Source organism: Pelecanus crispus, chromosome 3 (genome assembly GCF_030463565.1).
Source record: "Pelecanus crispus isolate bPelCri1 chromosome 3, bPelCri1.pri, whole genome shotgun sequence".
Taxonomy (NCBI): domain Eukaryota; kingdom Metazoa; phylum Chordata; class Aves; order Pelecaniformes; family Pelecanidae; genus Pelecanus; species Pelecanus crispus.
In genome coordinates, this window is record NC_134645.1 from 81,208,515 (window position 1) to 81,222,938 (window position 14,424).

The 14,424-nt window shown below is 44.5% G+C and overlaps 1 protein-coding gene across 2 annotated transcripts in view; it reads left to right on the forward strand.

Moving 5' to 3' along the window:
• Window positions 1-511: 511 nt before the first annotated feature.
• Window positions 512-14,424, forward strand: part of SCML4 (Scm polycomb group protein like 4) — a 49,477-nt gene continuing 35,564 nt past the window's right edge. The window contains exons 1-2 of one of the 2 annotated variants that reach the window (XM_075708391.1): window positions 512-712; window positions 13,131-13,260. In XM_075708391.1, the coding sequence (XP_075564506.1) occupies window positions 512-712; window positions 13,131-13,260 (331 nt within the window). The remainder of the gene's footprint in view (window positions 713-13,130; window positions 13,261-14,424) is intronic. The other variant, XM_075708392.1, reaches the window with a different exon arrangement.

The window sequence follows — 14,424 nt, forward strand, 5'->3', positions numbered from 1 at the left end:
TGAGGTGAGGGAAGATTTGCAGAACCACAAAATCCGCAAAAAAATCAGGTTGGCAGGGACCTCAGTAGGTCAGCTGCTCCAAACCTCTCTGAAAGCAGGCACTAATGGTTGCAAGCTCATCATGTGCCTTCATCACGCTTATCTCCAGGATGCAGGGTTAAGGTGGCCATTGTGGGGTTCACCTATTAAACATCTGCAGCAGAGACCTCGCCACCTGAGCCAGCTGCCTGTACTGTATTCACAGTCAGTGGAGAGAACTGGGCTTGACGAGGGTTTTGTCCCGCTTTGAAGAAGCTGAGGCAGCTGTGGTGACGTGAATCCCACCCAGGAGTGCGAATCTGCGGTGTATTTGTTGCTGCTTTACGATCGCCAGTAACAGAGAAAATGACAGCATGCGAAAACGTGTTACTGCGCTGTGTTTGGATGAAAAGCCTAAAATAAAAAAAAATTAAAAAGCTCTTTTTTTTTCTTTCTTTCTCTCCCTCCTGGTTGGTCAGCAGCCCCGGGGCAGATGAGCCACTTGCCGTGCCTGCCTCCCAGCCTGGCCCCCGCGGAGATGCAGGCCCCCAGAATGACGGGGAGGAAGCGAGGCCGGCCCCCGCTCCAGCCAGCACCCATCAAAATGGCTGTTCACAACCTCTACTCGGCACCAGCCGGTGCTTTGCCAGTCGTGAAGATCCCAAAGAAGAGAGGGAGAAAACCTGGGTACAAGGTAGATGTGTGTTTTTCACGCTCCTTCTCCACCTTCTGCTGGGTTTAATACATTTTCTCCTAAAACTTCAGGTGAAATGCAGGGACAGGCAAAGTTGTGCAAGCATCAGGCAGAGCTGAGCGTTGCCCAGCTTTTCCCTGGGTCTCTCCTGGTCCAGGGGAGGCAGCAAGGCCCCATGCACAGCGCTGCCGGCTGAGCTCCGGGCACAAGGACCAAATGTCTCAGCTCCTTGGGTTTGGGCTTTATCTAGAGCAGGCTACACTTATCGTTGCCCTTCCCTCCTTTTCACCTCCTGCCAGACCTTCTTCTTCCTCCCATCTTCCATGCTCCCCCTCTCTTTTCCAGGCAAAGCCCTCCTCACCACCCCTCTGCATCCCATTTCCAGAATCCCCTCCTCCTCTGCATCCCCCTGTGCAACACCTACTCCAGCAGCCATCAGTACCTCAGCCCTTCATGCTTTCTCCTCATCTTCTGCCTTCTCCCGCGTCTCTCCATGCGGTCCCTACTTCATCCGTACCCCTCTCTGCTATGGAGGCACATAATGAAGCGTGTTTCAGCATGTGCTGAAAACAGACCTTGCATGGCTAAGAAGCAGTTCCAGCTGCAGCTTCCCATTTCTTCTGAAAAGCCTTAACATTGGTAACGTGAATGATATAACAGCAGTGGCCAAGCAGAGCCAACCTGACAGCAGGCTCAGGTGTCTCTCTTTCGACCAGCGCAGAATTTTATAGCGGTAGTCCAAAACAGAGCTGCATGTCTGCGCTAAAACTGGGGCAACTACTCTAGTGTTTTGTAAAATGTGGAATATGGAAATACTTACTATTTTTCACTTCAGTATTAGGTTAAAACTCTGGGACAGAAATATCTGAATTGTTTTACTTGAGTTACTTGTTAATACCAATAATTTAAATTATTATTAGTAACTCTGGGACGCTTATAGGCTCTTTAGATAAAAACCATCCAAGTCTGGAATAATAATACTTTGGAGATGTGGTGAAATTGAGTCCCTGAGATGATTAAGTGATTTGCCAAATACCACAATGATCTTGTATGCAGAGTTTCAGCACACAAACCCTTCTACCCATGCTTGTCTGGCTGACCCCCATTTCTTATTCTGAATTTACATTTGATTTGTAATTTGAAAAAAAAAATAGAAATTGCTCAGGAGTATGTTTTGTTCCACCCCAAATGCACCCATCCACCTGTGAAAAAGCCTTTCACCAACCACCACACATTTGTAAGTGGGAGAAGTGGAAAGGGAAACTTAAATTTCCTAAAATGCTGCAGTAACATTGCACTTTGGACCTAGATGGCCAAGCAGTTGATTGCTGTTGCCCCCTCCTATTCCAAAGGGAAGCTTTTTCCCCTGCTCGGTACCACACATGCCTCCTCCCCATCCCCAGGGACTTAGTGGGGAGGCAACGGCATCCCTTCTTTGGCAGTGAATCTGGGATGATGTTATTTCTTGGTGAGTGATGGCAAGTAAAAAGATATCCTTTTATAACTGATAGCTTAAGTTTCTGGGGCTGACAGTCATGAGCTGTAGCATCCGAGGCATCTGGCCTGGCGCTGTTTATTTGTGCTATACGATTCATACACGAAAGCAACATTTTCTGTGAGGTGCCTTTGTATGCCGTGCGCTCAGCTGAAGTGAACCCCTCTCCATCACAAACACTGCCCCAGCGCAAGTCAAAGATTACATTTTTTGATGGGGAACTCTAGCTTGATTTAATTAGCTCGCTAATTGTATGACTTTCAGATACCATGAGACTTAAACGCATTTTAAAAAATTACTCCCTGCCCAAATGGCAGACACCCAAATTCTTTATAGCAACCAGATAGCTGAATTATTACAGAACAGATGGAAAAATACTTCTGAATTTTTAGCAAACTAGGAATTTACAGCCTAGATTTAAATTTATTTTGACCGAGATGTGAATAACAGACATTTTTAATCACATGCTCTTTATAGCCAGATGACCCATTGCCTGTTTTCATTGATATTAAAGCAAATATCTGTGCCTTCCTGAAATGACATTTCATCACGCTTCACCACCAAGCAAGGTCCTTTTCCTTTCTATCCTGTTTATTTTTTCACAGCTTTGGTTATAAAATTTCATCAGCTGTTTTTCCAAAAACGGTTTTGTACTTGATGCGATTTGATTTGCCATAAAATGCTACATTTTCCCTAAATACAATATTCTTTCTGACTGAATCTCATTAGCAAAAAGTCTATTCTGGCAGCTGGGGGGTGGTTAGTAGATGGATCCGTTTTATTTCTCTGGCTGTAAGTGAGGGGCAGCCCCAAAATGCTGCCCGGAAAGCCCGTACAAGGGAAGGCTGTGTTAGCATCACGGTGGGATTTGCGGTGCTAGAGGATATCGGAGCAACCTGAGTGCGGGGCAGTGTTATGGCAAAGCCCACCACATCCCTCCTAGAGGGCAACAAAACCATGGCCCCATCCGAGCAGCCCGAGGGCAGTTTGTCCTCCAGTGCCACCGCAGCAGCTCCTGCCCAGGGGTGGTGGCTGCAGCCTGGGGCGAGCGGTCGGCCGGGACCTCGCAAGCTCCTGCCAGGCGGGGCGGGCAGTGAGAGTCACCCTGCGCAGGACGGCGCATGGAGCGTGGAGTGACAATTTCCATTACAGGGCATAGGCTCCCCTGCTGCCCTAGAAGTCACTATTAATGATGACAAATAAGCAGTCAGGATTCGGACACACCGGGACTGAGATTGCACAGACAAGCTTAAAGTACCCTGATTATTCACCTGTCCTGTGATACAGCCTTGGATTTCAAGGTTGTGTATCCTCCTCTTAAGGTTACCAGCTTCATTCACTGCAAAACACTTAGGGGCGTAGGAGGCTGCGTGCAGACTCCCCTGCATCATTTGCTGTGTGGAAGAAAGGCACTGCATGACACAAGAAGAAAAGGCAGGAAAGACCTTGGATTGTGTTTTGTCTTTGCCAGCACAGTGCTGACCCCTCTCTGCCCCAGTGACTGAGCTGAGCCCTCACTTGCCTTGTGCTCAGCCTCCTCACCCGCAGCCAAATGCACAGAGAGCGCGAGGTATAGTCAAGGACCCCAAAAAATGTACTTGGAAGCTCTGTGCTTCCCTGCTGCAGGTTTAATGGCACCTTTCTGCCCAGCCACAGAAGCCCACACAGAAGGACCAGGCTGGCCCAGGCACTCACCTTGGTGCACATCTGTGTGCACATCTGCAGGGGCTGGAGGTGGGTTTCCCTCCAGCAGCAAAAGCTCTCGTGGTCAGGAGGTGTCTCTCTGTCTGAAGGACACAGGCCTGCAGGGATGGGGTGAACCCCAGACTTTCCTAGCAAATGTTTTGTCAGGGCAAGGGACAACCAGTACAGGGGAACCAGGAGCCATAAAGATGAGGACCTATAATCGAAGTGGTTTAAGAAAAGTACAGGGAAAGTTTGCATCTTGGTTCAGCTTGTTTCTTTCCTGTGTATTTTATTATACAAGCTGGCAGAGAACTTGTTCAGAAGAAGAAAAAGCTACCTGGGAAATGTTCTTCCCCCTCTTTCACTTTTTTTTGGTGTGGAATGACAGAAATATCAGCTAGATGAATCATCCCAATGGGTGTGCAGCTCATAACAGAAACTCCAGGACTCAGCAGGGTCCTGCCTGTCCGGGGCCACTGCATACTTGGATAAGCCTGCAGCCAGCATCAATGCCACAAAAGCCCAAGTTCTCTCTGTATCTAATGCATTGTGACTTTCACAAAGTAGACACACTTATTTTCTTCCCTAAATCGCTGATCAGCTTTCTCTGATCTCTTTTCCATGGTAGAAGGTCCATAAGACTGGGGGGGGCTGGTTGCAAATCTTGTTTTAAAGCAACCATTGCCTTTTATATCTCATGCTGTGCACATTAAAACTTATGACATTTGATATTCAAAAATTGATTTGAATGTCTTACCACAAGGGTTTCCCAAAGTGCTTTGACAGATTTGCTCTGTCTCCTTTTCTCTCTCTCGTTCTCTTCTTCACCGCTTTTTTTCACTTTTATGCATATGTGCTCTCTACTGCCAAGCTCTCAGTCAGTCAGCTGGTTGGTTGGGTTGGCTTTTTGATAGAGAAGGATCAGTCCAAGAAAAGATATCTTTAAATTAAATACTTGGAGATCTACGCTTAGCGATATTCAGGGACTACTCAAGGTTTCAGTGTCCAGAAGGTATTTAAGCCATGTTTGCTAGTGTACTGTCTCCTCTAATCAGGCATTGTTGTATTTTGATCTAATGAAGGCACATTCTCTGCTACCCCTAATAAAATGGCATTTATCTGTATCCAGAGGCAGTAGAGCACATACTGTTACAATTAAGTTTGCAGTAAACTGTTCGCTAAAACAAACTGCCAAGAAGGGGCTTCCAAGCTGGAGAATGTACACAAGTCTTGCCCTATGTTTATTTGCTGTTGAATATAAGCCTGCCTGGGCCTCCAAGAGCCAGGGAACAGGTGGAGAAAGAGTTCTACTGGGCACCATCCCACCTTCACCTCCACCCCTCCACCGGGCTGATGTTGCTGGTGGGGCAGTGCACGGTTAGATGGTACACGAGGCTCAAGGGCCGGAGAGGGGACTTGTGTGCCTGTGTTTGGGGCCACTGGGCTGTAAGCCAGTAAGGGAGATAAGGAGCCATCCCGCAAGTGAAACAGAAGTTATTAGGTGTGCTGTCTCCAAAATAGTGTCTATATGGATGTGTACATGTATGAGTCCATATATATATTTTTATATAGGACAAGAGGAAATGTGCCAGGGGAGGCTTAAATTGGATATTAGGAAAAATTTCTTCACTGGAAGGGTTTTCAAGCATTGGAACAGGCTGCCCAGGGAAGTGGTTGAGTCACCATCCCTGGAGGTATTTAAAAGACTTGTAGCTGTGGCACTTAGGGACATGGTTTAGTGGCGGACTTGGCAGTGTTAGATTTACGGTTGGACTTGATGATCTTAAAGGTCTTTTCCAACCTAAATCATTCTATGATTCTATATATATGTATACATAAATATATATACAAATATATATGTACATCTCTATAAATGTATATGCTTGTATATCTGTGTATATACTAACATATATATGTATATATGCATTTATTATATATGCATATGTATGTATGGTCAAAAGTGAGCCCAGAAGCCTAGCATAAGGGCTACCCTTAAGTTTCACAGTGCCAGCCCACTTCAGCATAGAAAAGTGAGTCATCGACATGTTGCTACAGAACAAAAACAAACCTTGCTGCTTCTCACCTTCCCACATGGGGTAAACCCCAAACTGGATCAGGATCTTGATTTCTGAAGCACTGCTTTCCTCCCATTTAATTGCTGGGAAAACAAACCAACAACGAGGCAAGACAACTCTATAGAAACAGGACAACACAGGCAAGTAAGGACTGGCATTGCAGTCCCCTATGGCTGCCATACAGCAGGAGGTAAAATCTATAGCTTGTCTTAGATTCACTTATTTTCACTTATATTTCACTGAATAATATTCACTTATATTCACATTTTCTCCCTTGTTCAGGCTAAATCCAAAGGGATTTAGCCCACCCCCGGGGAGGGGAGGCGGTGGCACCATGTGGAGGTGGTGCCTGGCACTTCTGAGACAGGTGGGACAGCCTCTGCCCCAGACACCAAACAGAGCCTGCAGGGATGGTGCCTGGATGAGGAGCCAGCTTTTATTTCCATTGGGGCTCACTGCACCCATCTTTCCACAGAGGCTCCTCTGAGGGGAACTCAAGGCTGTGTAAAGGAGAAAGTTTGTGAAGGGCTTGGTGGAGATCTGGCAGGCAAAAATTGCAGCCATCTCAACAAAGATGGCTTCTTTGTTTGTTTTGATGGGTACCATCCCAACATAGGCTATTGTGCTACTGAAAGCAAGAGACACCTTGAATTCTTTCTTAGAGAAGCCCTCACTGGGTGTCATGAATAGGTGATTTAGAACACTTAAGGAATCACCGACAAAGGTATTCACAAAAGTGGTTTTAAGATGATGTTGTAAAAGTGCGACTTAACAAAGTTCGATGGCAAGGTTCACTGTATTAATTACTGCATGGAGGAATCATACAAAGAAAAACTGAGTTACAGTTGAGTTAGAATGATTTACAGAGAGACTGTGGATGCAAAGAGTAAGGAGGACCCTCCCATGGAGTCACGAGGTTGGGAGTAGATTCCCTTGCTTTCTAAACTGATGAAGCTTAGGTGCGGCTAGGTTTAATCTTAGTCTCAGACTTGGTCAACAGTTTATGTCTAGGGGATTGTACATGCAAAGGTTCTGTAACGTTTCAGTAAAATCAGTTCAGCATGCAAAGTTACCAAGACAAAATCAAAGTGACCATACTACAAGATTATGCACGATACCAGTTGCTTACCAAATATGTGTCATTGGTAGAAGGTCTCTGTGCCTTGAGGAGCAACCTTGAGAGGTGTCCCAGCTCAAGGGGAGATCGCTGCCATGAAGCCATGCTACCTAGCAGGGATTGCTCAAAGGCAGCTCCCTTAGGCTGTCATATTTATAGGATAAAGTGGTTGGCTCGTAGTCAAATTACATGCGATGGGGAAGGCATGCAGGAGACTCCTTGTTCCCACAACTTTCTTTGTTCCTTGATAAATGAGTCTTGGAAAAGCCTCCCACTCTTCATGTGTTAATCACATGATCGGTGTTCCAAGCTCATATGCGTTGATGCTCACTGTGTCACTCTGCTCCTTTGTGGGTTTTCAGAGAACAGACTGAAACATAAGGAGTTCATGGCCTGACTACAGCTCAGGCCTTTACCTCTTCCGGAACCTGCACCAAACCACCACCAGTCTGGTCAAGGGGTCAAGCGCATCCGTCACACTCCACCCTGTGACTACAGTCAATCCACTTTATTGACTCATAGAGTGGTAGTACAGTTACCTCTTGCCTTTATGGCAACTACCTGAAAGGAGGTTGTAGTGAGGTGGGTGTTGGCCTCTTCTCCCATGTAGTTAGTGATAGGATGAGAGGAAATGGGCTTAAGTTGCGCAAGGGGAGGTTTAGGTTGGAAATTAGGAAACATTTCTTTACGGGAAGGGTGGTCAAGCATTGGAACAGGCTGCCCAGAGAGGTGGTGGAGTCACCATCCCTGGAAGTGTTCAAAAAACGGGTAGATGTGGCACTTCGGGACATGGTTTAGTCTAGTCTACCCTTGATTGGTTTAGTGTGGACTTAGTAGTGTAGGTTAATGGTTGGACTGGATGATCTTTTCCAACCTAAACGATTCTATGATTCTATTCTATGATTCTATGTTATAAATATGTGCGGTGTTGCAGATCAGTGGTAAGAATCCAATTATTTTAGTTTGTGTTCTAATTAATATTAATATTAGTTATATACCATTTTACATACAGTATCAGTTGATTGTATGTGTTTTACCTGCTGGACTGATGTCATTTGTTTCATTTTTTGCCAAACTTTGATATACAGAATGATTATAAGCAATAAACATAATAAGGTTAAAACTAACAAAACTACAACTGGATGCAGCATCAAATTCAAAACTCCAGTTGCTGTTGGTGACCATCCAAAAAGAGTTTCCCACCAGTGATGTTTTCTGTCATTCTTCACTCTTTCCAGGACGTGGTATATCTCCTCTGTGTCATGATGGACAGTAATTAGGGGGTTTTGTCCATTGTTCTGAATTCATTTTAGCAATTGACTCAGGTCATCATGTTGCAACAGTCTTCTCACCAATGTGAGATTCATTCCAATGGGGGTAGGTAATAAGTCTTGAGATGATGTATAGTTAGATTGTAACAATTGGTGGGTTGTGACAGGAGCTGAATAGTTAAAGTAGCATCCCATGATTTTGGTAAAATTACAAATACAGATATCTGAGTGATTGTATATATCTATAGTGGCGTTGTCTATAGATATAGAATCACAAACGGTTCTCATACAAACGCATCCATTTCCAACATATGTAAGTATGGTTTCAGGGGTTTCATCGGGATGTATTTCAAAATGACAAACATTTTGTTCAGTGTCAAGACAAATGTCTTGGGCCTCAATGGTATTACTTTCACAGGTAAATCCCCGTTGTTCCTGTACAACACATGCATCAACATCAATAGTTTGCCATTTATTCCCATTTTGTTGGGCCCATACTCTATGTTCTAGCAGACAGAGGACAGTTCCATTGTGATTTAATCCCAGCGCAATGGTTAGGTATCTGGTGTATACTGAAGCATTGCGTATTGTTAAATTAAAAGCTGTGGCTTTACTGTCAGTAGGGTTATAGGCAAAATTGACTAGACACCACCAGCATTGGAGTTTCCTTTCAAATTCAGTTGCATTATCCCAGATTACCTTTCGAATTTCAGTGGGTAAGGTGCCCTCTTCACCTTCAGTCACAACTCCTGCCACAGTAGATTGTATCCACAATTGGGCTTGAATATAACTAAGAGCGAGAGAGACATTAATTTGAGCTGCAGGTAGTGCATTCACAATTAGTTGGTGGTCCTTGTCCTGGTTTCAGCTGGGATAGAGTTAATTTTCTTCCTAGCAGCTGGCGTAGTGCTGTGTTTTGAATTTAGTTTGAGAATAATGTTGATAACACACTGATGTTTTAGTTGTTGCTAAGTACTGCTTATGCTAATCAAGGACTTTTTCAGTTTCCCATGCTCTGCCAGGTGCACAAGAAACTGGGAGAGGGCACAACCACGATAGTTGATCCAAACTGACCAAAGGGGTGTTCCATAACATATGACATCATGCTCAGTATATAAATTGGGGGGAGTTGGCCAGGAGGCTGTGATCGCTGCTCGGGAACTGGCTGGGTATTGGTCAGCGGGTGCTGAGCAATTGCATTGTGTATCACTTGTTTTGTATATTATTATTATTATTATTATTATTATCCTTTTCTATTATACTGTCTTTATCTCAACCCACGAATTTTACTTTTTTTTTCTGATTCTCTCCCCCATCCCACTGGGGAGGGGGAGAGTGAGCAAATGGCTGTGTGGTGTTTAGCTGCCTGCCAGATTAAACCACAACAGTCCTTTTCATTAATTCTTTCCCACTGAAGTAATATATCATATAAGAGCCACTGGTTAGTTCCCAGTGCAGATAGAGAATATTGCAATGGATGTTCTGATTTGTGTAAATTACTTGTTGCTGAGCTTATTTTGTTTGCTGAAACTTCAGAGTCCATGCTGTTTAATACTCCTAATCCTGTTCCTAAAATACCAGTCACATCTCTTCTTGATTGTTTTGGAGAAGTGAGGGTTTGTCCATGCAACCATGCTAACCATCCTGCATAGGACATACTTAGGAATAGTGAGCAAATAGGTTTAATTGTAGAGATACTGATCTGCATTGATAGTTCTACTCGTTTGAGGGACCATGATGGATTAAATAGCACTTGTTGTTGGCCTTATAGGGTCCAATTTTAGAAATTTGTGTGGATAGAGTTTTCTTATCTTTGACAGTCAGGGTGGATTTTAAGTGAGGAATGGTGGATGTTGTTGTGCCGGCCTCGGTAATGTCTATTTTGAATTTAAATGATAGTCCCATGTTCCTGTAAGCCCAGATGCAGATTATGAAACAGGTTGTACTAAAGTAAAATTGTACCAACAGTCTAATCTTTCAGAGGCGCAAAATTTTGTATCCTTTGTTATTGGGTTTGATGTAATGTTGTACACAGAAATCTCAGTTGCCTTTTCAAGGGTAGATCCATCAATCATCCAGCATCCTATTTTAATTTCTGTCCCTGCCATTCCCCAAAGTCAGGGAATTTTATTAACATCAGTTTCATTTCTATCCCAGCCCCATTCATTTTCTAAGTGTACTTCAGTTGTGTATATGACCACAGTGGAAAGATTCATATTTCCCTTACTAGGGAGTGTTCCCACAGTCCTGGTATACTTAACACGAGCTTGAGACCATGGCCACCCTAGGGTTTTCTCAGTAAGACTTCTTGGTAAAACTAGGGTAGTATTCAGAGTAGGCACTGACATGGTTGTGATAGGTTTAGTGATTCTAAGAGATATTGTTCCTAGTATTACATTGCATCTCTTCAGAGCGTTCCATCTGCATGGTATTTTAACTTCATAATTCTCCTTCACTATGTCATATATTGAGCAATGACTTTTGTTACAGCATTTTCTATATGGTGTGCAAGAGCTATCACGAATAATCATAACATATATATATTCCTCGTTAACAGGTGGTTGTGTCTTACAAGTCACATTTATATTGCTGTCTGTTAGTAACAAGACGGGCAGTTATCTGTGTTGACACAATTGTGGCTGATTCCTTGATTGACAATTAAGTTGAGACAGGTGGGCATTGGTGGGGAAGCAAGTATTATGAAAGTCTTCAGCAGCAGTAGGACGATGTATCTTATTTTAATGTTGGAGGAGGCTGCAAGATAAAAGGGAAAAACTAGTCTCGGTGGGGTTTTCTGGACAGGTTACCCCATTAAAAGGAAGGAAAAATCCATTGTGCACTAATTCTATGTTTTGCAGCACTGTTGTCATTAGCTTCCCAGGCAAGTGGGCCACAAGGTTTTGTTAGAGTCATAGGTACAATTCCAATTTGTTGTAAATTTACCATGACAGATTGCTCTGGCTGTGATGTTATCGGGTATTTTCTTTCATCTGGAGGTGAAGGTGGAGCATCAGGTCCAGCTTTTGTAAAAGAGCGCTCAGCTCACAGGGCTGCCAGTGAGCCCATATCGATTATTCAGTTGATGAAGTACTTTGGAGAGTCGAGCATGCTACTGGGTCTCATGCGGCTTAAGGCTCCTTTTTAATAAGCCATTAGCTCTTTCTACCATCCCATTTGATAGAGGATAGTAGGGAATATGGAATACCCACTGAATTTCCTCCTGTTTTGCCCATTCTTTTACTTCCTTGTTGGAAAAATGTGAGCCATTGTCACTTTGGATGAAATTGGGGGTTGGTAGGCTTGAAAACCAAGAGGATAATCCTCTAATGGTGCTCTGACCATTAGCCTTCCAACATTTAGTTGCCATAATTAGGCTTGAGACAGCCTCTACTATGAGAATGTACTGACATCCCGAGGAGGGTTTAAAGGGTCCAATGTAATCAATTTGTCATGTTGACCATAGGGTTTTTCCCTCATTAATGTGTAGGGGTGGTGTTTTGGCAGGGTGATCCGTTTACAATTTCAATTTCTATCACACTGGGATAAGCTAGTAACTGGGGAATGATCCAAACTCCCAAAGATTTAATGATAAAAAACTCACTTGGGTGGCACTAAGTCCAACAGCCTTTCCTCTCCCTTCCACAGCTTTCCGGTTTTACCATTACACTGAAACAGTGACCATTATTTTACACAGTTGTAATCATAATCATGCACAACATGAATTTTTATCAAAAATGACCTCTAACTCTCCACCAGGACTTGCTCTAAGTTTGGGTTTGTAGGTAGTGGTCTGGCTTCATTTCTACCTACAATATACTTTGTACATTATTTCCAGCTTGGCCGTAAGGTCTGAGAGAAGCAATACTCTGCGAATTTAACAGGTCTAAAAATTCCTTTTCATTCTTATGCTTGTCACTTACAGCATTTTTAAGCTTGGCCACTGAAAAACAACAACAACAACAAAATCACCTGCCAGAAGAACAGCTTGGTGTAGTATATGTAAATATGTGTGCCTGGCTCTCCGCTTTCCCCCGCTTCCCTTCGTAGCGAAAGGAAAAGCAAGAGTGGTACCTTCAGGTCACATCCATCATGTCAGCCCTTTGTAATTAGGAGGACTTGATCATCACTTGAGTGGTGAGATGTTGCCAGGTACCAGCAGCATAAAGATGTAGTGATATTGCACTGTGAATTCCCATTGTGTTTCACTTCTCCAAGCTGGGCTGCAGGTCACGAAGATTACTGGGTGCAACAGTGCAGCAGTTTGTATTTACTATCTAGTAATAACACACTGTGGAGCACCATCTTAGCTTATTTACATGGATGTCAGCCCAAAGTAGCCTCTTGGTGCCACTGGATTTACAGAAGATTTACACGCCTGTAACCAAGAGCAGAATTTGGCCCTAAATTATGGTGTAGTTAAAGACCCTGTGTTTCTGAGTTGCAGAGAATTGTTTACACCCACATGAAATGGGTCATAAAATGCCATTGCACTGATTTGTTAGAGTGTTATACCCAATTTGCTCAGGTGTAAATAACTACCCAGTGGGTAGCATAATATTTGCATCCCGTAACTTAAGGCATTGCTGTATGCTGCAAATCAGTCAGGCTTCAGGTTCCACTATCCTCCCGGGAGCAGAACGGATGCTCCTGGCCTGGAGAAAGTGATGCAATAGCAGATTGCTAATGAATGGGAGTTCGTGGGGAGTGACATATATGGAATAAAACTGGAATATCTTGTGTATATTTTCATTGCCCAACCGGTTATTTTTTGCAGCTGAAGTCTCGTGTCCTGATGACTCCCTTAGCGATTTCTCCGCCGAGAAGCACACCAGAGCCGGATATTAGTTCAATCCCCCAGGATGCAGCTACGATACCCAACTCAGCCACCCCACAGGCTCTCACAGGTACCCCGCCTCAAGTGCTCCTTGGCCCAGGGGTGAGCAGGAACCATGGGCTGACAGCCAGATGCTGTGCTTTCCAGAACAGGCACAGCTCATGAAAATGGGGCGTTTCCAGATTAGACTAATGGCCAGTGACAAAAAGCACAGATGTTCCGCAAGACTATATTTTGACTGCCATGTGTGAAGTTTAGCGGAGACCTCAGATCCATTCCTCTTGAAATGTGGACATCAACGTCCCACGGATACTACCATTTTATACCCGATACTTACCCCAGACTAAACCCCAGTGTGAACATGAAGCATCTGTTACAGCTGTGAGGAGAAGGACGGAGGAGCCATGGTCTGACTGTAGGCAGGATTAGCCAGCACGTAAACCCCAATGCCTTATAGCAACAGCAGACCAGGTCATTTCTGTCTGTAGTCACGGAAAGCATAGCCTTAGTCTTTTCTTAACTTATATGACCAGAAGAAACATAGATCAATGCTTTTAAACTGATGTAAATGAGAAGAAAATCAACAAGACAGTTATTTACCCTGAGATTTCAGCAGAGAAATAGATTAGATAACGTTAGAATCTAAACACAACACATAAATCCCATTATTTCTTAGCTGGGATGCACAGAGGAGAAGTTTTCCATCTGCTCTGGTAGCAGAATGATACTAAACGTAGCGACGATGATGATAATAATATATTTTATTCTCATTTATCCCTTCACATGCGAAGACTGCAAAACGCTTGGCAAACATCAGCTGAGTGGCATTTCATAGCGCTGCTCTGAGAGGCGTGCCCAGTGCTGCTTTCGGAGCGGGACAGGGAGGCACAGTCCCCCAGCCCCACCAGGTTGCCAGGGTGGCCACAGAGGCAGAGGCTCCAAGGGGCGTATCAGGCTCTGCGGATGCGGCGCCCTGCACCTCTGTCTGCCCACCCCCATGCTGCTGGCACCTTTTCTCCCAGCACCTTCCAACCATGCGTGTAGGCACCCGCTGGAGCAGGGCTTGCAGGAGGTGGAGGCACGCTCAGGTCAACTTCTACCTCCCTATCTGTACTGAAAAGACCATAGGGGCCCCTGCTCCCCAGCGAGGGACCCAGCATGCTGCCTGCAGGCTGCAGAGTCCTCCTGCAGCTGAGCCCCGGCCAAAAATGGTGGCTTGTCACCGCAGAAGCCC